This window comes from Cebus imitator, unplaced genomic scaffold, assembly GCF_001604975.1.
Source record: "Cebus imitator isolate Cc_AM_T3 unplaced genomic scaffold, Cebus_imitator-1.0 Scaffold0, whole genome shotgun sequence".
In the NCBI taxonomy this organism is placed as follows: Eukaryota; Metazoa; Chordata; class Mammalia; order Primates; family Cebidae; genus Cebus; species Cebus imitator.
The window spans coordinates 3,914,510-3,939,295 of NW_016107315.1; the positions used below are offsets into that span (position 1 = coordinate 3,914,510).

Here is a 24,786-nt window from a genome sequence, read left to right on the forward strand (position 1 = left end):
TTAGTAGAGACGGGGTTTCACCATGTTGACCAGGATGGTCTCGATCTCTTGACCTCGTGATCCACCCGCCTCGGCCTCCCAAAGTGCTGGGATTACAGGCTTGAGCCACCGTGCCCGGCCAGCCACAACATTCTTTAAGCCAAAGTCTAATCCAGAGCAAACTCCCTTCAATTCTGTAAAGGCTGAGAGAAGAGACGAAGCTGGAGAAGAAAAGTTTGAAGCCAGCAGAGGCTGGTTCATGAGGTTTAAGGAAAGCAGCCATCTCCAGAACATAAACATGTAAGGTGACGCAGCAAGTGCTGATGGAGAAGCTGCAGCAAATTCTCCAGAATATTTCAATAAGATCACGGATAAAGGTGGCTGCACTAAACAAGATTTTCAATGTAGACAAAACAGCCTTCTGGTCAGGGCCAGTGACTCACACTGTTATCCTGGCACTTAGGGAGGCCGAGGTGGGTGGATCACTCACAATGGCTTCAACTTAAAGCCACCAGCTGCATTAGCCCCTAATAAGAGTCTGCCTGTCCTTTGAAGCTTTGAAGCCAGGCATTGACTTCTACTTGCTGGCCATGAAAATTCTAGACGGCATCTTCTTTCATGAGAAGGCTGTGTCTCCCTCCCTTCCTCTCTCTCTCTTTCTTTTCGTCTCCCTCTGTTGCCCAGGCTGGAGGCAGTGCCACCGTCTCGGCTCACCATAACCTCCTCCTCCCAGGTTCACATGATTCTCCTGCCTCAGCCTCCCAAATACTTTGGATTAGAGGCACGTGCCACCAAGCACGGCTAATTTTTATGTTTTTAGTAGAGACAGGGTCTCATCATGTTGACCAGGTTGGTCTCAAACTTCTGACCTCAAGTGATCCACCCACCTCGGCCTCCCAAAGTGCTAGGATTACAGGTGTAAGCCACTGTGCATGGCTGGTTTACTGAATATTTTAAACCCATTGTTAAAACCTACTACTCAGAAAAAAAGATTCCTTTCAAACTATTACTGCTCATTGACAATGCACTTGGTTTCCATCAGAGCTCTGATGGAGGTGTACCAGGAAACAAATGTTTTTTTCCTTTTTTTTTTTTTTTTCCCTGAGATGGAGTTTCGCTGTCACCCAGGCTGGAGTGCAATGGTGTAATCTCGGCTCACTGCAACCTCCACCTCCTGGGTTCAAGCAATTCTCCTGCCTCAGCCTCCCGAGTAGCTGGGATTACAGACACCCACCACCACGCCTGGCTAATTTTTGCATTTTTAGTAGAGATGGGGTTTTACCATGTTGGCCAGGCTGGTGTCAAACTCCTGACCTCGTGATCCACCTGCCTCGGACTCCCGAGGTGCTGAGATTTACAGGTATGAGCTACTTCGCCTGGCCTAAACTTTTAATAATAGTTGTATCTAACAACTGGATCGGCTGGGTGTGGTGGCTCACTCCTGTTATCCCAGCACTTTGGGAGGCCGAGGCAGGTAGATCACCTGAGGTCGGGAGTTAGAGAGCAGCCTGACCAACATGGAGAAACCCCATCTCTACTAAAAATACAAAATTAGCTGGACATGGTGGTGCATGCCTGTAATCCCAGCTACTCAGGAGGCCGAGGCAGGAGAATCGATTAAACCCAGGAGGTAGAGGCTACAGTGAGCCAAGATCACACCATTGCACTCCAGCCTGGGTGACAGAGTGAGACTCCATCTAAAAAAAACTGGCCCAAAAAATTCCTGAGAATTTAACAATGTTCCTGCCTCTAACACATCACATGTGAGGCTCCCCACCAAGGACAGGCCCCGTTTTTCCTCATCAGACTCTGATTTGGGCTCTGCCATCAGATTGGGACCTTCTCACTTGCCAAGAGAGGCAGGATAATGTCTGCCCCTTGACCCCAGGGCCTTTCCCAGGCTTGGAGGTAGCACAGAGCCCAACAGCTGCTCTGAGAGGCAGACTGTGTTAAACAATCAGAAAACAGGCAGTGTGCATGGGTCAGGGTCAGTGATGGGTTCACCCATGCTATGGGACTGCCCCTCAAACCAGCCCTGATAGGCACTTGGTTTATCTTCTCTTCTAGGAAGTCTGTCGTTAGGAGCGTTCTGGACTTTGCATGAACCATACTGTGTTTCAGGGTAGGACCTGGCTCCCTTGGTCCCCATCCGAAGGGACCAGCTGGAGGCTTATACCACCAAGTCTCTACCCTCACCTCACAATGGGCTCTGACCTGCACCCTCTCCCCTTGCCAGGTGGGGCCCGCTGGGGAGTTCAGGGACAGCCTGGTCATGGTCTCTCGCCTTGGGTAAGTATTGGTGCCATGCCCACTCTTCCAGGGCAGAGGCCACAAATTGAGACTACAGAGCTGGGGTTGGGGGCACTCACTGATGAGGGCTGACGCCGTGTCCAGCTTGGGGTCGTACGGACATTTGCCCTTCCCTGACTCGAGTCGCTCAGGCTCCAGGTAGAAGATGTAATCCTGCAGGGCAGAGCGGGGCTCAGCACCATCCAGGCCAGCCCTCAGCCAGGAAGCGTAAGGGTCACCAGGCTCCCAGGGTAAGAATGAACCCCCAGGAATACCCCGAGCCCGCCCCCTCCTCTCCCCAGAGCTCTTGGGCTTAAACTCCATCTAGCCAGGTCTCCTGGGGCAGAGCCATGCTGTGGGCTCCAAGGGAGGTGCTTCCTAGTCCCAGGTCTTAGGGAAGACCCGGGGATCAAGTCTCAAGGGGCCCTGCCTTGGGGGCTGTGAGGTGGACATGGAGTGGGCTTGTAGGGGCTGAAGTCCCTCCATGCCAAATGGCTCACAAAGACACTAGCCAAGGTCCCCTGGGCCACAGAGGCACAGCTCTTTGCTGTGGCTGCCTGTCTTGGGCCAAGAAGGGGTTGCAGACCTGGCCAGAGCAGGGGTGACTGGTTAAGGGTCTGGGGTTCTGTCCTTTGCCATCAGGTCTGGCCAGGGCAGAGAGCTCTAAAGTTACTGTATCTCCAGGCTTTGTACCCTACCTGTGGTCCTCAGGATGGACCAATGGGCCATGACCTTTTTCCTGCCCCTCAGCAGAGCCCCCAGGCTCCATGTCTCCCCAGGGAGCCAGGAGTTGAGGAGTCCAGCCCAGACCACATGGAATTCACAAAGCCCCCCGTGCCTCCCAGCCCAGTCTGCAAGATACTAGAAGGACAGTTGGAAAAGGCACTGGGACCAGGGTGAGCGCTTAGGCCACAGGAGAAAAGTAGGTAAAGGGAGGGAAAGGGGCAAGGAGAGGAACAGAGGCAGGAGGAGGTGGCAGCAGGTGGCAGGATGGTGATGGGAAGGTGCACACAGGCCTACTTCCAGTTACACTCTGCACACGTAACTTCCTGCATACACAGGGGTGCACACACAGCTCTGAACGTATCACTGCCAGCACACGGAACCCCTGGCTCACACCATGGACACACACACACAGAACCTGAACGACCCTGTATTTCTGCACTCCCTACCACAGACAAACATGCTCTGTCATTCACTGGCAGCCCCTGCCTCCCTGCCCGCCCCTGCCCAGCCCCAGCTCTCCCAACCCAGACCTGGGTCATGACTAGTGGACAGATATCACCCGGCAGAAGACAGCCCCAAGCACGTAAGTGTGCAGGACACCTATGTCCACCAGATGACCGTGGAAGGCATGGGGCACGAACACCTGGGAGTAAGGTATCAGACTGCACACATGTGCCGCTTTCCACTCTGGGTGCTGAGTGAGGGGGGCCCACATGCACATTGGTGTGTGCTCTTGTGTGTGTACACACATGCGTTCTGGGGGCTAAGGCATGGCTGTCCCCAGGGCTCCCGTCTTCCCCACCTGGCGGCTTCATTTCTTGCCCATGGGGGTCACACTGAGGCCGACATAAGTCCAGCTGGGCACGCCTTCTGAGCCTGAGGGCACTTCAGGGGAAGGGGTGGGGACAGGGTGTGGGCACAGAGGTACAGGAGAGGCCTTGGGGAGACTGGCCTCAGGTGCAGGCCCATGGTGCGTTCCACTCAGAGGCAGTGCTGCCTGGCAAAGGCCTGGAGGGATGAGGCCCACCTGGCGTGGGGCTGTGGGTGTTGGGTGGAGGGTACCATCCGTGGCTCTGCTGCCTCGGCCTCTGACCACCTGTGCCTGGGTCCATGGTGTGGCCTGAGAAGATGAGGAACAGGGGTTAGAGCTGGGGGTGGCAGGGGCTGGGGGAGCGGGCTCGGGCTGCCAGCTTCTCACACCACACAGGCCAGGAACACACGTGAGCACATGGGTCCCCAGAGCACATCTATGCGTGTGCATATACATACACATAGGCTTGGCACACACCTACAAACACACGTGCCCTTCAGATCCAGTCACTCTCACACATGCCCTACAAGTTCATACCAGCTCACACACATGCCCACATGGAAATGGAAAAGGGCAGAAGCAGGCAGGAGGGGGCAGAGCTGGGGAAGGGGCAGCTCCCCCCAACCCCCTGGCCCTGGGGGAGGAAGGCAGCTCTCCCCCAGGCCACATGGCATAAGCTGACCCAGGTGTCCAGCCTCCTGTCGCAAGGCCCCCACCAGGCCCTCTGGCTTGGTCACAGGGGCACGGTCCACAGGCATAGCCAAGGGAGCTGTTGCCACATGTGCAGCGAGTGCTTACTATGTGCCAGGCACAGTGCTAGGAGCTTTGGGAGCTTTAGCTCACTGCCTCCTCTTTGCACTGACCTGTGAGAAAGGCAGCGGTTAGCCCCATTTTCAAGTAAAGAAACTGAGGCTCACTGAGGTGAAAGAAGTCACTCACCCAAGGTCACAAGGCTCGGAAGTGGCTGGGCTGGGGCTGAAGCCCCTCCTCCCATCAGGACCCTGGGATGCAGATACCAGCAGGGGGCAGCACGGGGACAGGGTGGGCAGGGCTTACCTGGGCGCGGCGGCCGCGGTTCACATAGGTGCACATGGGGTTGTAGGCACCCGTCCCGCACACATACAGGTGTGTTCGGTTCCAGGGCTGGATGAGCCTGACGAAGTTCCCACACTCGCCCTGGGGCCAGAGCGAAGGCTGCGTAGGTGCCCTGGCCAGGCCTGCCCCCTCTCTGGGGGTCACCTGCCCCCCTTCCCCCTGTGGACCCCACTGAACTCACATTGCCATCCTTGCCTGAGAGCACGCACTCCTCAATGCGCTGTTGGGAGGCTGCCCAGTGGATCTGCAGAGAGAGGGTCAGAGGATGCAGCCTTCAGGACATGCCCTGAACCCTGGGGCTCTATACCCACCCCACACCCCACATCAGGGACAGCCCTTACAATGAGGGGCTCGCGGTTGATATCGTGCAGGTCCAGGGATAGCACATAGTCCTTGCTGCCCACATACATGCGGTCGTGGTCCTCATCCTTGAGCAGGATTCGGTAGTCAGTTGTGTTGAGCAGGAAGTTGAAGAAATGGGCGGTGCCTGTGGCCTTCAACTCTGCAGGTGGAGGACAGGGCACCAATTAGGACCTTCAGGAGACTATCCAGCCATACCCCCTCTGACAAAGGGGAGACTAAGGCCCTAAGGTTCCCCTCAGGACCCCACCACACAGTGGTCCCCTTTTTTTCTTTTTTCGAGGTAGAGTCTCACTCACTCTGTCACCCAGGCTGGAATACAATATCGAGATCTCAGCTCACTGCAGCCTCCATCTGCTGGGTTCAAGTGATTCTCCTGCCTCAGCCTCCTGAGTAGCTGGGATTTTGTATTTTTAGTAGCGACGGGGTTTTGCTGTGTTGGCCAGGCTGGTCTCGAACTCCTGACCTCAAGTGATCCTGCCTTGGCCTCCCAAAGTGCTGGGATTACAGGCATGAGCCACTGCGCTCGGCCCACACAGTGGTCTTAAACCTCCAGCTTCCCTTTCTGGATCCTTCTCAGCTCCCTCTCCAGTCCCTGACAGGCTGGGAGGAGAAAGTGGGACAGGTAGGCAGGCCAGGGAAGGCACCACACCCAAAGCTAAACCCAATTCACAGGCAGCCCTAGCTAGTCTCTGGCTCCCAATGAAAGGGCAGTGGGTACGGGCCCGGGTACGTGACATCATCAAAGAGTTTTTGCTCAGGTGGGAGTTAATGTTCCCATGCTCAGGGTGGGGCCAGCTTCACACGGGGGCTTAAAAGAGTTAATGAGCAGATAGGGGTGTGGCCGGGTATATCTGGGACAGCCCACAGACTCTGGCATGGAGCCTGGATGCCCTGTTCTTATCCCAGCTGCCCACCAGGCAGGGGTTACAGCTGGTACACAGCAAGGTCCTCACTTGGTCTGAAGCAGGTTAGCCAGAAGACCCAAAAGCCCCGCTAGACACACTGCCCTGCGGACCCCAGCTTCCTCCTGACCCCACAAGGCTGCTAATGGTGGAACTCTCAGGCCACCTTGAATGAGCCAGGACAGTCATTTCTGGGAAAGAGGCCCTCTCTCTGGTGCTACAACCCTGGGGCTAAAGGCAGGGTTCAACAGGGTCCTCCAGTTTCCCTTCTGTATGAGTCCAGCTGCCTTGGCCCTCCAACCCCAGGATGTTGGGGAAAAGCCCTTCCTAGGGATGAAGGACAAGAGGAGGCTCAGCCAATGATAGACAAAGGACTCCCAGAAGCTTGGGAACCTGCCTCCAAGGGGAGGGAGAGACGAGGGGTCCCCTTGGCAAGCCCCTTCTCCACCCACCCCCAGCTATCTTTAGCTCAGCAGAAGAAGGAACATTGTAATGAGGATGATGAATATTCACACGCACAGGGGGCTTAAGATAGCAGCGCACAGAAGAGCACATGTGTGTATACACATGGCACAGGCATGCACACAGCGCACACATGTCCTGCCACACATGAGGCACTCACCAAAGGGGTCACACATGTTCCATCTCCCCTCCCCAGCTGGTAACCCATTTCACAGGTGAGGCAATCAAGGGAGAGACCAGGGCCAGGCCCCAAGGCACCTGGAAGGGGAGAACAGCTGGGATCCAAGGCCCTAGACACAGCCTGAAGGCGGGGCAGAGGTGGGCTGGAGTCAGGGGGTTCTGCCAGCTGACCCAGCGCCCATGACTGACCCCAGGAACTCACTCTGAGAAACTAGCGGGTAAAGAAAGGCCTTGCCCTGCCCAGCCCTGACTGCAGTGACAAGGGAATGCAGGTGATGACCTTGGCCAACCACTGGGACGCAGGGACGCCGAAGGATCAAAGGGCCAATCCTGCCTGGCGATGGCCTCACCCGCCTGTCCGGCGGCGCCTCTGAAGTCCTGGGCAGGGCAGCCCGGGCACCTGTCCCGCACCTGTTGTTGGGCCACTCGGAGTCTCCCGCCTGGCCACTCACCCACAGTGACAACAGGAAAGTAAACATTCCCCCACCCCCAGGACTGGGAAGTGGCCAGAGAGGAAGTGGGGCTGCCAGTGAAGCGCCCCCAGGCTGGGACAGCCCGCCAGGGGTTATTTATACCCTGGCTGGGGGCATGGCTTGGTCATGCCCTTACCTGTCCCCTGGGCTAGGGGGCACTTTGGGGGCAATAGCAGGGGGAGGGGGCAGAGGCTTTCAAGTGGGACACTTGAGAGTACCTTCAGACACAGGTACTCAGGGTAGGGGAAGCTTCAGCCATCAAGCCCCCAGGAACCCAATCAGCCATAATCCTCACCCTCCACTCTGCCAAGCCTTAGGCCTCTATAATCTGAACCGTGTGCCATGGCTCCCAGAGCCCAAGGCCCAAGTCTGAGCCCCCACCCTCTCACAAAACCCCAGCACTCCCAGGCTCCAGCTCCCTCTGTGAGAAAGGCTGTAGAGAACCCTCAGAAGATGAGGAAACCGAGTCCCAGCTTGGCGGCAGGAGATGGGCCTTGACCCTCTCTCTGCCCCCTGTCCTCTGACTGCCCCTGGGTGGAGGTAGGGGTGGAGGGAGCCCCTCGCTCAGTCATCGAGCACCCACTGTGCACAAAGCCCTGTGCTCACGACACCCAGGGCACAGAGAAGGGACATGACATGCTAGAGCGCATGAGGGTGGGATTCCCACCTAGGTCCATGGCTGAAGGAGGGGGAGGCCCAGGGGAAGCCAGTCCTGGTGGGGGAGACTGCCTGCCAGGAGGGCCAAGGCCGGAAGGTGACTCACTCTCCATGGACAGGGCACATGACTCAGGACCTGCGGGATCCCTCCCAGCGGCCACGGGATATGGCGTCAATGGCTCTGATGTCACAGGACGTGATGCTTTGGTCACTGTGGAAACAGTGTAGTGGGGGAGGGGAGCCCCAGGAGGCCCTGTAGGGTGGGGAAGGGGTGGGACCCAGGGTCAGGGATCCTTGGCTGTGGCTTGGGTTTCTGAGTGAGCTTCATGACCCGAGTTGGGGGCACTCTGGCTCTCTGAGCCTCGTTCTGCAGTCTAGACCGTCTCTCAAGCCCTCCTGGTACTGACACTCAGTGACTCTGACATAGGACTCCTGTTCTGATCTCAGAGAGAGGCTCACAGCCTGGCATTCCTTAGGTCTTCCCCCAACCCATCTTTCGTGGGTGTCTCTGCCTTTCAGGGAAAGGAGAGTAGGATAGGGTCCCAAATCCTTTCCCAAGGAAGCAGGCTTCCAAGTGTCACTACCTCTTGTAGGACATCCGCCCCCCACTCCCACCCCAGCTACCCCATTTCCTAGTGCTGGATTGGAGAGCAGAGAGAGCTATGGTGTAGGAAGGGGCCTCCTGTGAACTCAGCTCCAGCCTTCCAGTGTTTCCCTACCCCATCCCCAACCCAAAGGAGTAGAGCTTAATCCCAAATCACTTATCCAAACCCAGTCTACCAGAAGGGAAACAAGGTGGAGAGGGGTGGGAACTTCCCCGGGTCCCAGAACAAAGCTGGTGTAGGGTTCTAGCTTTCTCAACCCACAGCTGGACTTCTGACCCCCCTCATGCCAGATTGTAGGAAAAAATTGAAACAAGGGGTCCTGAGACAGTCCTACACCCCCAGCTGCAGACAGGAAGACTGAGACCCAGAGAGAGTGCTGCTCACCCCAGGGCACACGGTGAGAGGCAAAACTGGTGTCCCGTTCCCTGCTCCCCACTCCACCACGAGGCAAAGGAACAGGAAGCCTTCATTCCTCCGAGAAACCTAGATCGGAGCAGGGGGTGGGCAAGTTGCCCTGGGTATCCTCCTCCAAAACCTGCCATCAGCAGGGGCCAGATCCTACCAGGCCCCAGCTCTCTTAAGGGACAGGGACTTGGGACAGAAGAAACAAAGGAACCTAGGACCTGAGGTAGCATCAGCAGGGGCAGGGCTGATGCAGACCCAGCCTGGTCATGTCCTCAGGCCAGTCCCCATGTCTGCTCCACTTGTGCCAAGCAAGAGCACCGTGCCCCCCAGACTGCCACGGCAATGTTGAGGGAGGGGCTGGGAACGATCAAGGGTTCTGTGGGGATCAGGACTCCAGCCCAGATAAGCTTCGACCTTGAGGGGAGGAACGGTGGTGTGCCTGGGTGCTGTCTCCTGGGAGGGGCTCCCCACCCCCATGCTCTCACCCAGGCTGAGCACAGGTTGGGAGGGGTGGCATCCGGGAAGGATTTTCCCGTCATCGGGAAGGAAGAGCCTTTTCTGGCATCAGATACCTCATTTCCGCAGCCGTTCCCGGCCTCCAGGGCTCTCTCATGGCTGTCAGACACTCGGGGTCCTGGCCAGATCGGCCTGGCATAGGTCCAGAGCAGGACCTTCTCAGGGCACAGGGGGCTGGGTCCTGGGCGTCCCTGGTCCCTCATCTCTGGGGAACAGCTGGTGATGCCTTATGTTAAAGGAGGGGGCAGTCGAGGACAGGCACTGAGGAGGCATGTCCACAGCCCTCACCCGCAGACCTCAAGTGGGCAGCCCCCACCCACTGCTGCCGGTCTCTAGGACATCAGGTCTGCATCCAGTGAGGCAGGAGCTGCTGCAAAAAGAGGGGTCCTCCTCTTGGGGCAGAGGTGGGTAGCCCATCCCCTTGGTTATAGCCCCACAAAGCATCAGGCCCTGACTGACAGCATCACCTCCCCCAGCAGTGCTGGGGACTGGGGGTGATAGATAGATCCCTGCAGCCTAGCTCAGACCTCTGACCTCTAGTGAGCTAGTGCGGCCCTAATCCCTGAGCTGAAGAGAGATGGGACTGGGGGCCAAGGGGAGGTGCCGGCCTGGGTCTTTGTTAGCGTTTCATCCACTGAAAAGACAGACCCCCTGACCTTCTGAGGAGGGAAACTGAGGTAGCCAAGGCTATGGTGGCAGTGGCCATGGGAGGAGTGGCAGGGCCCAGGTGGTCCCTACTGGGTACCCCCCATGGGATCCAGGAAGGGGTGGCCCCCAGGCCCTTTATTACTCCCCCAAAGCTGTGAAGGGCCCCCAAGGAAGGCCTGGGGACTGGGCTGGCCCCCTGGCTCTCAGCCTAATCCTCTTTTAATGAGCGGCCAGCCGGAAGGCCTCAGCCCCTGGCCACAGACCTGAAACCTTGGGAACCCCGGCCAAGCCAAGCAGGGGGCAGGGCGGCCCAGATGCCTTTGCACGTACTTTCCCCCTGCTTGGCACACCCACTTACACCCCAAAGCCAAGACCTCAACCCCTAATCAGGCCAACCCAGGGGCCAGCATGTGCAGAGACACACTCGAGAGACACCTGCCTTGTGCTCCCACAGACCCACTCTTGGGCACTTACCATTTGTTCAATCCCAGGTCCCAAATGGGGCTGGGTGGGGAGGCTGTCACTGCTGATCTGGGGTAGCTCCCCCAGTCCCTTTTCCCCCCATGCTCTGGATGGGAACCCTAGAAGCCAGACCCGAGCTGCCCGCTCCCTGGGGAGAGGTCCCAGGTTCCTCTGACCCTAAGCCCCTTGAGGTCTGCCCTCCATACCATCCCTGGCCAGGCCTTCCAGATTGGAGACCCAGAGGACCTGCCTAGGAGCCACTCACACCAACCCCCATTTCTCCCCAGGTAGGTGAGCCAGATCGGTGCCAACAAAACCAATTATAGCCACTCTTACCCAATTAGCAACTAATTATGGTCTAGTAGTCCATTCAACATAATTAACATGTAAATGACGCCGCATGTTTTTATTCAATAACCACTCTGATTGAATTTAATTTAAATGTCTGAACTGGGGACCCAGTTACCGTATTTCACCACCTAGAGCTGCCACTCTAGGAAATGCAGTGGGAAATGTTGGCTCCTCCAGGGCAGAGGGACCCAAGGCCACAGGGGGCAGGCGCCACTGGCCCTGGCAAGGGTGGAGATGGTTACGGTCCCTGTATCCCTGACACATCTATCCAAGGGGTGCAGGGAGTTGGTGAGGTCAGAAGACCCCCAGTGGGACCCTCAAGATGGGAAATCCCCTGGAATGAGGGGCCCCTTCTCGAGGGCTACTGTAAACATCCCAGCTGTTCAGTAAACACCACACAGGAGTAAGAGTGCAGCTGGGCCGAAACGCCGCTGTACACATTCCGCCCCCCCGGCCCCGTTTCAGAAACTGGAGGCTGGGGGTAGGGGGCAGGGGCTGGGGCCCGCAGGTCCGGGCATGCTGTTCCCACGCCCGTTCCGCTCCAGCGCTCACCTACTCCGCCCAGGACAGGATAGGCTGAGAGCCCAGATCATCCTCAAACCAGGAAAAGCCAGAAGTGACAGAGCAGCAGGATCACTCCCTGACTCGCCAGCCCAGAACCAGGGGATCCACACTTCATCCCCTCAGGACACCCAGTGACTTCTGACCTTCTGTCCCAGCAGATGGGGGCTCTCTGGCCTCAGCACCTCCACTAACCCCTGCCTACCCCTTGGTCCCATGCACCTGATCGTCCTAGGCCTGGGCTGGTAGTTCCAGAGGCCTAAAAGTCCCACATGGAATTTAGCAGTGGGCATGGTTGCCTGTGAGAACACATTTGGTCATTTACCAGCTGGGCGGGTCAGGGCTCCAGCTCAGCTTTGGAAGGACAGTGTGGTCAAGAGACCTGGCCCTGAGCAGGAAATGGGAGGAGGTAACCAGACCAGGAGATAATACAGGAATGTGCCCCAAGAAGTGTGAATGGTGTGGGAAGAGGGGCTCATTTTGAAGTGGAGGGCTGCACTGATCCATTTCTCAGGTGGGGAGAGTGAAAAGGCCATTCAGTGAGGGCCTCCAGTTTCACAGGCCCCCCCAGGGACCCACCCCCTCCTCCCACATTCCAGACCTGGCCCGGAAACCCCTCACTCCTTCCTCCACCACCTCCTCCTCCCCATGACTGCAAAAGACAACAAACTCTCCATGGCTCATTTACTCTGATAAATCACCCAGATGGACAGGCCAGGATGGGACCGACAGGCTGGTGGGTGTCAAGACCCTCCCCCTGCCCTGGGCCCAGCCCCCATCTCTGCTGCCTTCTCGGATTCCTTTGGTCCCTGCAGCCCCTTCTCATCACGCACCCAGAGATCCTCAGGATGTTCCAAAGAGTCTTAGCCCCTCCCCAACATTATGATGGGAAAACTGAGGCATAGGCCAGACAGGTGCATGCTTGGGGTCAGCCTTGGAGGATGCAGTGAGGCAGGTTAGGAGCCCAACAGGACTCAGCCAGTAGCCAGTCAAGGGCAGGTGGCGAGCGTTCTGCACAGCCCGGGCCAGGAAGGCGCTGATCAAAATGGCAGTATAGGCAGCCCCGGGAGAGGCGCCCTGGAGTGCCACCCACTCAGTCTTGGGGCTGCAGGAGCCCAAAGGGCCCCCAGATTCTAGTCACTTTGCCAATTGTATCATATGACCCTTAGAAGGCAACTGAACAGCAGACACTCGAGGCAGTGGACTCTGGCCGGGGGGAAATAAGGGCATCAGCACCGAGCCCCAAGTGGGAAGGAACAAGGCTCTTGGCTGAGTAGAGAGACGTCCGTCCGAGGAAAGAGCGTGTCTGGGTAGGAAGCCAAGAGGGGTGGCAAAGGGAGGGGTGGAGGCAAGCAGGAGTAGGCGGAGGAAGGAAGGGAGAAGGATGGGGGAAGGGGGCTCTGGAGCAGAGGCTGCCTGATCCCTGGAGGGGCCAGTTGCTTTGGGTCTGTCTCTGCCCTGCAAAGATGCACCAGATAGACAGTGCTCCCCTCCGCCCATTGAGAGTGCCAGAAGTCAGCCCAGTCCATCAGCCTGGATGATCCCTGCTCCCTACCCCACAGGCTAGTCCCTAATCCTAGGCCAGCAGCCACTGCCCAGACCCCATTCTTTGCTGGGTCAGGACCAGTGGTCAGGGACTGGAGCCCAGGAGGCCTCCACCCTCTCCCTGGGGCTGCCCAGCAGCCTGGGTCAGGGGCTGTAGGCCTGCCAAGCTCAGGCACCCACGTGAGCTAGGCTTTGGATTCAGACTGTAGCCTTCTGGCATCCAGGCCTCTGGCAAAGGCCCTCTTGCTATTTCTAAGAAAAATGCAGCAGGAATCTTCTCTGCTTCTCCAAAGTTCCCAGGGCTCCTTGAAGCAGGGTTCAGATTCCCAGGATAGCACCAGGCCGAGCCAGGCGAACATGCTTGCTGCCCAGCCCTGCAGATGCCTGAGTGAGCAGCCCAGGTCAGGTCACCCCTAGCACACACTGCAGGAGTCAGAGCAACATTCACAGGACTTACTACAGCCAGCTGTGCACCCCAACCAGGCCTTGGAGCCAGTCTCTGGGGAGCTACTACCAAGGCATCACTCCCGCCAAATGTATCCATTATCACTGGAATTTTTCCACGATACATATTTAGTACCTCTGCCATGAGGACAACGAGCTTAAAAACCACAAAGAGAAAGTACAACTCTATATCCTTGTCCCAAAAGCAAGACTGCATCTAGCATCCTGTCCTCTTCCCCAGGTGCCACACCACATGCACCCTCCCGGTGCTCTGGCTCTTCCCTCCCCAACAATCTCCCCTCTCCTGCTCAAGATGCAGCCTGCGCAGATACCCATGGTAGGAATTTTCTTCCTCTTGACCCCACTCCACCCACCCCACAAGGCTCAGGGTCCTTCCTGGAGTCCTTTCCAAATACCACCTCCCTTACCAAAAGTTAGAATTCTGGATGAAGGGGTGAGATGGTGTGGGATTCCTTGGGGCACGCCCCTGGACCCACCCTCACCTGCCCACCAGCATCAGGACCGCTCCTGGTGACTGAGACTTCCTCCACAGTGACCATACTCACACAATTAATCCTACTGACAACACAATGAGGCCAGTATTGTTCTTACTCCCATTTTCCAGAAAAGGCAGTGGGAACACAGAATGACATTCACCAAGCAAGGTCTACCCACAGCCAGGATGCAAGCAAGACAGTCTGAGCCGTCAGGATGCTGCTTCCACAGGGCCACTGCCATTCCCACCTTACACAGGGGAAACCAGGGCTCAGAGAGGCTAAGCCACTTGGCTGAACTCACACAGCTAACACTGGTAGAACTGGGTTTTGCCTTCAGGACCAGTCAGCTCAACCACCACCACCACTTCTGCATTACACCAAATGTAAGCACCCTACTCTCCTGAGTGAGGAGATGGAGGTCTCCCAAGGGTCAAGGACCAAGTACCCATGGCCCTAAGCCCACCTTCTGAGCTATTACCACCTCTGGAGGGGTCAAGGGGTCGGAGGTGCATACACACAGGTGCAGACAGCCAAGGCTCACTGTCTCCCAAGCTGCAGGGTGAAAGATGCCTTTATGGGCCAGGGTGAGATTTTTATCTTGGTGGTTTCTCTTTAAATTCTTTACGATTACGAAGCAGTGGGGGCTGCCAAGGAACATGATTTACTCCTTGAGCATGCACCAGCTCCTCGCTTAGTGCCAAGGGAAGCTGGAGCTCGGGAGGGAAAGGTGGGCATCATGCCAGGGAACCAGAGACAAGGCCTGTGCTGTGGAGGCCCAGCCAGTGGCGGTCCCATCTGAAGCTCCACTGGGTGTCAGGCAGGTTCTCGGGCAAGCACGAGGACCCTGTCTCCATTTTCTCCAAAGGCCAATTCCTAGCCAGGAGGGGGATGGGCAGCTTCCAGAACTTCCCAACTCCAAAGCGGCCACTTCCGTGTCTTCTCTCAGGAGTAAGGCAGCTCCCATTTCCAGAAAACTGAAACCCCAGATCTGGGCTCAAGGGATCCGGGCTCAAGTTCATGCTTTGGGTCTTCCTTCCTCCCTCACCCCTCCCTGGAACACTCAACCCACACCAACTCCTGGGGGAAAGTTAACAGGCTGTGACCCTTCCTAACCGCCAACCTCATCATCTCCAAATCTGGCAACTTTGGTCCTCTGATACCACATGCAAATTATGTGAGCAGTGGCACTGTTCTGGGCCACTGGCCCTATAGGCTCAGAAGTCCGGCCAAGCGGGTGGGCAGGCAGTGACCAGCACCCAACAATATACCCTTCACCAGCAGAGCATCCCTCCCCTCTGAGCAAGCCAGTTATTCCTGGAGTCAGAGGGCCCAAACTCCAGGCTGCTCTGGAACAGGAGCCCTTTTCTCTCTTGGGCCATGGTGTTCCCATCTCTGACATGAGAGGCCTTCCTAGGGACCCTGCTCAGCGGAAGGGCTATAGTGATAGGGGGCCAAATTTACAGCCTGGAAATAAGCAAACCCCAATTCTATTGCTTCAGCAGACAGATGGCATGGGGAGCCTGCCCAGTGCAACCCCAGCCCTTTCTTTGGGAAACGAGGCTAGAAAGGCTAAGGCGGCACTGTAGGATGCTGGACCCTTGTTCCTAGATCATGCAAAGAGTCTGTGTCTCCAGCACCTCCACCATCCCTGCCCTCCACTCTCAGTCCTGGGACAGCTCAGGCATCATGTGGAGCCAGGATCCATCTCAGTCCTGCTCCTGAGTGAGCTGGAAAGTCGCTGGGCCCCCACAAGCCTCCATCCCCCCACAAACCTCCATCCACACAGGAAACCCAGGCAGATCCTCCTCAGGCCTTGGAGGGACCACTGCCTGGTTATCCTCATGGGCCCCTACTGCGATTTTGATTATGTTCATCTTTCCTGACCTCCCCTGGCAGGATGACCTTCTGCTCCCTCTCCCTACTCCTGCCTCAGCTTCCCTAGCAGCACAACTCTCTTATGTCATCACAGGATCCTTCTTCCCCACCAAACACCTCCTGGCCCCAATCCCTGGCCAAAGCCAGCCCAGGCAACAGCAGTGTGTCATGGGGTGGCTTCCTGGGAAAAAGTAAACACTCCCTAGGCTGAACAAAGGGCCTGGCAGGGCCCTCACACCTCCCTGCTGCCACCACAGAGGGAGGTGGTGCCCCAGAGCCTAGGTCATCTCACGGTGGGGGAAGGAAGAGTTTTTTATCTGAGGTTTGGCAGTGATTCTGGGGTAAAGGGACTCCAGGTCCAGGCACGGATGGGTGAAGGAAGGAGGGTCTGTCCAGGCGCTCCAGCCCCAGGCTCCACTCTCTCAAGAGTGAGTAATCAACAAACACCTCACCTGCTCCTGGAATTCTTCTCCATTTGACCCTCACTTCTGCCTGATCTTGGCCATGCTGCTGAAGCCCAGAAGATGGGCCACAGGAGCCCCCGTAATCTGAGGGAACCCCAGGCCACGTGGCCCTCATACCCTCCTGGCTCTAGACCTGGCTGGGGTGCCCAGGCGGATGGGCGGGCAGCAAACTCAAGCCTGGCTCAGTTCCTGCCTTTGTTCCTTTATCTACCATGGGCAGTGTGGCCCCTTATGCCAGCACCTCCAGCTTGGAAGGTCCAGCCCTACTCAGGCGGGAACCAGCACCTCCCAACTGCAGCAGGACTCAGGGCAGGGCAGGGAGTGCCCAGCCTGAGCCCCTGAGGCCTGGGGTGTCAACTGGGGTGTCAACTGCCGTGTCCATGCAAGGCACAGATGAAAAAACTATGACATGGAGCCACAGGGATCACCAGTGCTTCTGAGAGTGACCCTCTCCATGCCACCCATGTGTACACTGGGAGGAAGATGGTGAGAGCCCAGTTTCTTGAGGTGCTGGCCTCCATTCTCACTCCACACACACTTGGTGAGGGCCTGCTCCTCCCTGAGGGCCGCTTCATGTGTGCATCACCAGGCTGAGACCACCCAGTGCAGGGGGATGCACAGGGCCTGGTACACAGTGGGTGCACACAGTAGGTGTTGGGCTCCCAGGTGGCCCTGACCAACTGGGTATCCATTGCTTTTTCCACCAGCTTGACTGTGAGCACCCCCCGTAAGTTGTTCACCACAGAGTCCCCAGCACTCAACACAGGGCCTGGCATGTAGTAGGAAGTGGTGTCTAAGCACAAAACTTGGACACGAGGCCAGGCCAGACAGGGAAGGTCACTCAGGGCAGGGGAACCTGCCTGCACAAAGGCACAGAGGCCCCGGGATGGGTGGCCCCAGGCACGCTGCAGCCCCACCCTAGGCCGCCACGACAGGCAGCACCCAGGCTGGCTGCCAGCGAGCTCAACTTTTAGTCACTGCGGGTGTCAGCTTCAGAGTTAATTGAGAGGGAATCGACCCGATGCAATGTGGGCGCCGGCAAGGCCAGAACACCAGGGTTCTATTTCTGGCTTTGTCTCTGCCTCCTGACTGACTTTGACCCTGCCCTTGCCTGAGCCTCAGTTTCTCTCTCTGGAAAACAGGAATAAAAGGCTTTGCTCCTGGAGGTCGAGGGAGGTTTGGAAGGAGCACACGGAAGACCTCTCGCTGTCTCGCCCCTTCTGCTTGCTTGCATGTGTGATGACAAAAACAATACCCAAAGTGGATGCAAGGTCCCAGGGGTGTGGAGACCAAGCCACCCCTCCTTTCCCCTGTCGAGGAAGGAGACACTCTACTCCTGCTGCCAGCACTCTGGGCCAGGGAGGGTGTCAGGGAAACTGGCCTCTTCAAGATTTATTAATGTGCTCCAAAGAATTCCACCAGGCAAGGGTGGAGGTATCAGCAGAATAAATATCTCACCTTCCCAGATCCGGGGAAGGGGTGTGCTTTCCAGCCCAAACCAATTAACTCTTCTCGGCCCATTTCTCAGGCGCTGCAGGGGACTCCTTCGAAGCACAGCCTCAGAACTTCCAGGAGCTGGGTGACTGGGAAGAGCCAATGATCAGCAGCTTACTCCCCTACTTCTCCCATCAAGGGGCAGGGGTGGGATGAGGCCAGGGGAGGGGCCCTGCTGGGGGACATGGTGAGGTGGAGGCTGGGCCTCAGCCAAGCCTAAGGAAGGAAAGGTCAGCCCAGCTTTTCACCCCAATATGGCTGCCCGGAAATCTAGCCAGCCAGGGCTAAGTCGGCCCCACCCAGGGCAGGCGGCTGGATGAAGTTATCTCTGCCCAGAGGAGGGTCAAGGCTGAGAACTCCCAGTGACCCCAGGTCCCCCAGGTCCCAGCATGGCCACTGCCCCTCACCCCAGGCCCAGGGTAGACTCTTCAAACCACACACACCCTTGAGGAAGTGGCTCTCAAGTGAGCCATTTATACACCCACATGTGTACTGTGTGCGTGCACCTGCCCCGTGTGTTAAGAGTAAAGGTGATGGAGCGGGGGACCAGCCTTTCACTCTGCAGACCCCAGCCTATCCCTGAAACCTCCCCACAACTTCCCATCAAAGTGCTCACTGGAGCTCAGCAGCTCAGGCCCTCACATCAGCACGTGCTCTGCCTGAACCTGCCAGTGGCCTCCCTGCCAGTCACAGCCAACAGTGCCCTCCCAGATTCTAGGAATCCTTCCCAGTTGGAGACCCACAGGAAGGCTCCTCGAGCACCCACACCCCAGGAGAGCAAGTCCTGCTCTTTCAGCTTCCAGAGACTCCAGTGTCTGCCCAACTACCTGACCTTCCACCCCAGGGGCTGCTCAGGGCAGGCATCAGACGCATAGCAGTGGCAAGAAGGGGCCGCAGCAGATGCAAGTTTGGAAGGAGTGACATTGCCACCTCTCCAATTATCATACAGACAGACATGCCTTATAGACCCCAGGCCACCCAGCCCAGGAACCCACAGTCTGACTCTGGAAGATGCCCAGACTCTGGACCCTTTTGCTAAGTGTCTAAGTGGCTCAGTTCTCCAGCCCTTCCCAGCAAGTCGCCACCTCCCCGGTCCCCCTTCACCCCCACACATCCAGAGCAACCTATGTGGCTGTACACTTTGTCCTGGTTTTGTCCTGATCTGCCCTCTCTCTTTTGCTCGGTAAAGCCAAGTGCTATTGTAAAGAGAGGATGATTTCTGGGGAAGAACAAGACAGCTTCTTACCTTTGAATGAAAGCCTGACCCGGGGCGTGGCTGGGAGGTGATCCTGGATGGGGAAGGCTGGCCAGGCCCCAGTCAGTAGGGAAGCCCAGAGGAGAAGACCGGCGGAGACAAGCATTGTGGGAGGGGCCTAGGGCCCAGGAAGCAGGCTCCACTCTTTAGACACCTGGGAAGGGGAACCACGATTGGAATGTGTGAGGCAGATGGGGGAGTACTGCCCTACCAACATTTCCCCTGTTCAGTTTCTATCCAAGGTGAACAAAGAGGTTGATGGGTACCTCCATGCTTACACCCCCAGCCTGGGCCATGAATGCCCCTGTGTGCAAACTTCATATACATTCTTTGCCTGCCTTTGTCTGGGGAGACATTACCAATGGGCCCCAGCCTGAGGTCACCAGAACTGATAGGGGCTACTGGAGACTCAAACCCCACCCCTCATAGCATGCTGAATTCCATTCACAGGGCTTAGCCCAACCAGATGATCTTAGGTCCCTTTCCAGTTCCCAGCATGCGTTCTCCCCTGCATCCATGCCCAGCAAGGTGGGTTACTCCTTCTCCTTTCCACCTGGAAGAATGGGGCAACAGATGGGTTGCACCGCTGCCTGCTCTAGCCACAGGTCTCCCAGTATAGAGAAACCTGGACCTGATCACTGCAGTAGAGGGAAAGCATGGGAAGAATGAGACACATGCAGACAGCCCAAGATGGAAGGGAGGGAGCAGCAGTCAGAAAAGGAAAGGTAGAGAAAAGCAGGGTCCACTTTTACTAAAATCAAAGCAGGAGAGACCCAGGTCAGACAGGCAGAAGGACTTCCTGCCAGGGAAAACTTCTAGCTCTGCCTCTAGAGGGCAAAGGGAAGCTGGGATGACCGGCAGGCCTGGGGCTGGATCTGGGCCAGTGGCATTGCCCCCTTCAGAACTCCCCACATCCTCAGCAGGTCCAAGTTTCAATATTGTGTTTTTCAAATATTGTCTCCCCAGGCAGGCTGGCTGTTGGGTAAACGCAGCCCAGTACCAGTTGTCAGAACATATTGCTCCCTCCCGGCAAAAACCAGCGCCAACTCCTACCACCCCCCCGCAGCCGGATGCACTTCGGGTGGGGCATTGAGACTGCAAATGTGAGCCCCATCCCCCAGATCTGCCCTGTCCACTCCCTTCCACGGCAGGCAGGAGCCCAGGCCCATCACTAGGATGCTGGGATGGGGGTTGGCAGTACTATGGCCTGGGACTCCCCTGCCACGGCTGCTCAATGCTGAGGCGAGGCCCAGGCTCTTCCGCCCCACTCACCAGACCCTGATGACATCCCTAGACCCACCTCCCCCAGCCCTTGCCTCTCCTGCCAAGGAAAACCACTCATAGGTCCTCAGACATGAAGTATAGCAAGGTGCACCTGGGAGGCCCCTGCCAGCAGTTGTGGATATGCACACGTTCACACTTGCAGGCCCACACACGTCCTCACAAGCATGAGTTTGCTCAAGAACTTGACCTGCTAGTGGGGTGGGGCTCAGGGGAGCTGGGAGATACTGTCCTGGCACAAGATGCAGGCTGAGTCCCTTGGAGAACTTCGATACTATGGATCAGGGGGCTAGTGTCAACCTGCCTCCTGCCTCCCCCCTCACCATGACCTCATTTTTTCCTTCATCCATGTTCATGGTGACAAAGTCAGTGTCACCAAGGACAGGGTTGGAGTCAGGTATGTCCAGGCAGGTGGGGAGTCTTTCTACTGGGCCTCTACAGGGACCTCCCATCCGAATGCTTTGGCCCTTTAAAGAGGTAAATCGGGGCTGGGGGGGCGTTGCTCAAGTCTGCTGGGGCCTCAGTCTCAAGTCCAGGCTCCCTCTTTGGCAGCCTGGCAGGTGGGGGAAAGAAGGAGAGGAAAGGAAGAAAAGAAGGACAGAGAGGGAAAGGGAGGGCATTTCCACAGTGCCTTCCCCTCTGCCGGCCTGAGATGACTGTCATCCAGCCCCAGCCCCAGAAAAGCCCCCAAGTCACACCAAACCCAGGTGGGTAGACAGAGGAGGAACAGCCACCGCCACCTGGGAGCCCACCAGGAGGAAAGCAGGGAAGGAGGGAAGGAAGGTTGGTGGGAGGGAGTAAGGGAGGGAGGCAGGCGGGAGGGAGGAGGAGAGAGGGAGGAGAGAGGGAGGGACGGAGGAGAGACGCTCGGAACAAAGAAACGAGGAGCTGGGGCTGGCAAGGGGTGCAGGGAAGGGGCGCCAGAGGAAGGAGTCCAGAGGCACCTGGGGTGGGACAGGAGACCAGGTGGTCAAACTGTCCAGCCGGATCCAGACCTCCCAGGCTTGGAGTTGGGGGTGGGGGTGGACAGCCTGCCTTCAGGAAGGGAGGTTGGCTCCTCTGAGCTGAGGACTGCCTGGATGGAAGGGACGCAGGAACAGGGCTGTAGGGGAACATGGGGAGATTATCAACAGCACCCCACCCGCGCCCCAGCCGCTCAGATTCCCTCCCCCCTTCAATAAGAGCTCCGACTCCTTCTTGGCTCCTCAGCTTCCCCATCCCCCAACACCTCAAGGACCAGGAAGCAGAGCCACCCCAGCATAGCTGGGACTGAAACCCCCCTTTTGTGGCCCGGGTTTCCCAGTCAAGGTCACCTGAGCCTGGCTCCATCCTCCCCGCAAGGTATGCTGAGCAGCAAGGGGCCGAGGCTGGGCTACTGCCTTCTCTCTGGCCCCTGCTTTCTCTCCGGCCCCCACCTCCCCACTTCCGGGCCTGGCTCCTTTGGAGCTGAGGGGGGAGCGGCAGGAGTAGGCATGCCTGTGCCCCCGCCTGCCTAGACACTATACCTTACAGGTCCTGGCACACCTCCTGGGTAGCCTGGAAAGAGCCCTCAGCTCCATCCAACCCCCTAGCTGAGATGAGGCTCCCAATCTCTGGGTGCAGTTTTCCTTTCTCTGCAACTAGGATAACTGCTGGGAGATGATCTGGGTGAACTGAGGAGGACAGAGGTCCCCAACCTGGCCCAGCTACAGGGTGGACATACTGGTGTCTTTGATTGGTGCCCCCCTCCCCCTCCCCCATTACCTCCCCCAAGCAGTAATGTGCTGGTGACAAAACACAGCTATCTCAAGAATTAGGAGTTATTTATCCAGCGGGGCCCCCAGCCCTAGCTCCAGCCAACTCCTGTCAGCACTGCCTCATTCCTAGGCCACTTTAATACCCTCCTGTCCCATCTGCTAGGGCAAGCCCACTTCACTGGGACCCCTGGTTCAAACTAGGGCTTGACTGCAGGCTCTCCAAGCTCACCTACACCCTCCATACAGCCGTGCCCCTAATCCAGGCAGGACTCTGTACAGCACACCCAAGGTGGCAGCTGGGGGTCACGCAGCTGGCACAATGCTAGGAGAAATGCCTCGGGACTGTTGGTCCTCCCACCCTGCTCATCTGGGAGACCCCCCATGTGGGGAATGCCAGTATGGCGCTTCCCTTCGGGCTGACCAGTCCTCAATTAGGGACACTGAGGCAGGGCAGGCGCACCTACGGGGAAGAGCGCTGCCTCAGGCGTTAATGGGAGAAACAGCTGAGGCGGGAGAAGGGGGATCGGGACTCCCGCTCCAGAGCGTGAAGGTGGGGGCGTATGAGAGCACCCACCCAGAACCTTGCAGGAAAAAGTTGCTTTGCACACTGGTGACCCCGCAGGCCACATCATCCACATATCCACACGCCGCCCAGGAGGTAAGGGGTCCGGGCTGCCAGGACAGGTAAGAATCCTACCCTAGTCTTGTCGCCTCTATGTCCGCGGGCAGCCCCCCGGCTCAATGAGCCCCGCTCCCCGGACACTTCTGCAGAGTTGCAGTGCGGCGGGTCCCAGAGGGATCGCGGGGTGGCCCGGCCGCCTGCCCGCTCCCTCCCGGTTCCCGCTGCACTCACCTCTTCCGCGGCGGCGGGGCCTCGGCGCCCGGGCGGCGGCGGCGGCACAGAGCGGCTCCCGTTGGGCCGGTCCGCGCTAGCGGCCCCCCGGGGCCATGGCCCTGTCCGCGACCTCTCGCTGCTGCGCCTCAGCTGGGATTGGCGCCGCGGCTGCGGCTTAACCGGTTCCGCGGGCTTTGGGCGCGTCAGCAGCCGAGGGCCCGGGCCCCAGCCCGGGCCATGGGAAGGCTCAGGGGCGCTCGAGGCCGCCTCCCCCGTGGCGGGCTGCGGGCGCCCCCTGGCCGGCGCGCCGAGGGCGCATTCCCCAGCGCGGGGCGCGGGCGGTGGCGCGCGCTCGGCTTCGAAGCGCTGCGCTCTCCTGGCTGCTGGACCCGAGCCGGGCGGCCGCGCTGGGCTGCACGGTTCCTCGCGGCGTTCCTTGGCCCTGCGCTGCGCTCGGGGCTCTCCCGACCGCCGCGCTTCGTTCGCTCGCTCTGGTCTCGCGGCCGCTGGCGGGACGGGGCACTCAGAGCCGCGCGGGGAGCGCCGGCAATTGGCCGCCCGTGGGCTACATTTGCATAGCGCAGCCCCGCCCCACCCGGCCCGCCCAGCCCCACCCCCGGGGCGGGACCCGCCCAGTCACCGCCCCGCCCCCGCTCCACCTGTCCACGGGCCGGGCTTAGGTTTCCCAGGCGGTGGGCACCCCGCGCCGGGGGAGGCTAGTCTGCGCCCAGCGCCTCCGCCCCCGCTTCGCGGGCGGCGCCCCCGCCCCGCCCTGGCTTTGTCTCTGTGGATACACCGCACACATCGCGCCTGGTGTTTACCCGGGCACTCAACTCCCTGGCGAGAAGGGCAGGCACGCCAGGGAGCAATGAGTCTGCGCTCACCTGCGCAGCCCCTTCCGCGTCCCACATCCCCACTCGCCGCCGGCCACGCCCCTGGTCCCGTGCGTGGGCCCCGCGGCGCAGGACCCCCGACTGCCCAGGCTGCTCAGCAGGTGGCGGTGCAGCCCCTGGGACGGCTGGCGCCGCCAGACCTTCCTGCGGGCCGCAGCCTCTAGCCTAGGCTAGGTCTGCGCAGCCCAGCCACACAGCTCTCTCCAACCATTCAACGACTCCCGGTGATCACCTCAATCGCCAGCCCTGTTTCGAGCCTGCAGCTCCCACAGACTCTCCCATTATAGTTCCATACCCTAGAGAAGCCAGATGAGGCAGCACCTTCTCTCCTCAAGGGGACACTAGCTTTCAAATGGCCTGGTGATGAGCCAAGGGCTCAGCAACTGAGAAGGGCCTACCTTGACCCCAGGAAAGGACCCTCTGCCCAATCCAACTTCCTAGGGTCAGGGCCTCACCAGCCAGGACCACCTCCCAGGCACTCTGCTGAGGCCCCTAGGGGCATTGGCCCTTTGTCCTCTCCTTCCTCCTGTCTTCTGTTCCCTCCTCTTTCTCCTCCTCTTCTCCCTCTGCCTCTCCTTCCTTCTCCCCTCTTCTCCCTCTTCCTCTCTCCTATTCTCCCTCTTTTCCATCTCCCTCCTTTTCCTCCTTCCCCTTCCTTCTCCCAGATTTTTCTTTTTCTGCCCTCTCCTCCTCTCCCTCCTCATCCCCCATCCCATGCTTTTCCTTCTCTTCTCCCTCCACCTCCTTCCTTCTGCTCTTTCCCCTCTTCTTCATTTCTCTTTTTCTTCTCACTCCTCCTCTCTGCCCTCTTCCTCCTCCACCTTCTCTTCGTGGCTTCAAGACCTCCAGGAAAAGATCTCTCTCAGGCCGGGCACTGTGGTTCATGCCTGTAATCCTAGCACTTTGGGAGGCTGAGGTGGGTGGATCACCTGAGGTCAGGAGTTCAAGACCAGCCTGGCCATCATGGAGAAACCCCATCTTT

General features: G+C 58.4%; 1 protein-coding gene across 3 annotated transcripts in view; it reads right to left on the reverse strand.

The window, feature by feature from the left end:
• The window catches only part of SEMA3F (semaphorin 3F), a 33,100-nt gene extending 9,922 nt beyond the window's left edge, over positions 1 to 23,178 (reverse strand). The window contains exons 1-7 of one of the 3 annotated variants that reach the window (XM_017518226.2): positions 22,930 to 23,178; positions 19,051 to 19,213; positions 5,242 to 5,402; positions 5,082 to 5,144; positions 4,862 to 4,981; positions 4,022 to 4,114; positions 2,349 to 2,442 (exon numbers count right to left, since the gene is read on the reverse strand). In XM_017518226.2, the coding sequence (XP_017373715.1) occupies positions 2,349 to 2,442; positions 4,022 to 4,114; positions 4,862 to 4,981; positions 5,082 to 5,144; positions 5,242 to 5,402; positions 19,051 to 19,165 (646 nt within the window). In that variant the 5' untranslated portion in view covers positions 19,166 to 19,213; positions 22,930 to 23,178. Of the gene's footprint in view, positions 1 to 2,348; positions 2,443 to 4,021; positions 4,115 to 4,861; positions 4,982 to 5,081; positions 5,145 to 5,241; positions 5,403 to 19,050; positions 19,214 to 21,284; positions 21,416 to 22,929 lie in introns of those variants that run through there. The other 2 variants (XM_017518870.1, XM_017519506.2) reach the window with 2 other exon arrangements.
• Positions 23,179 to 24,786: the final 1,608 nt, after the last annotated feature.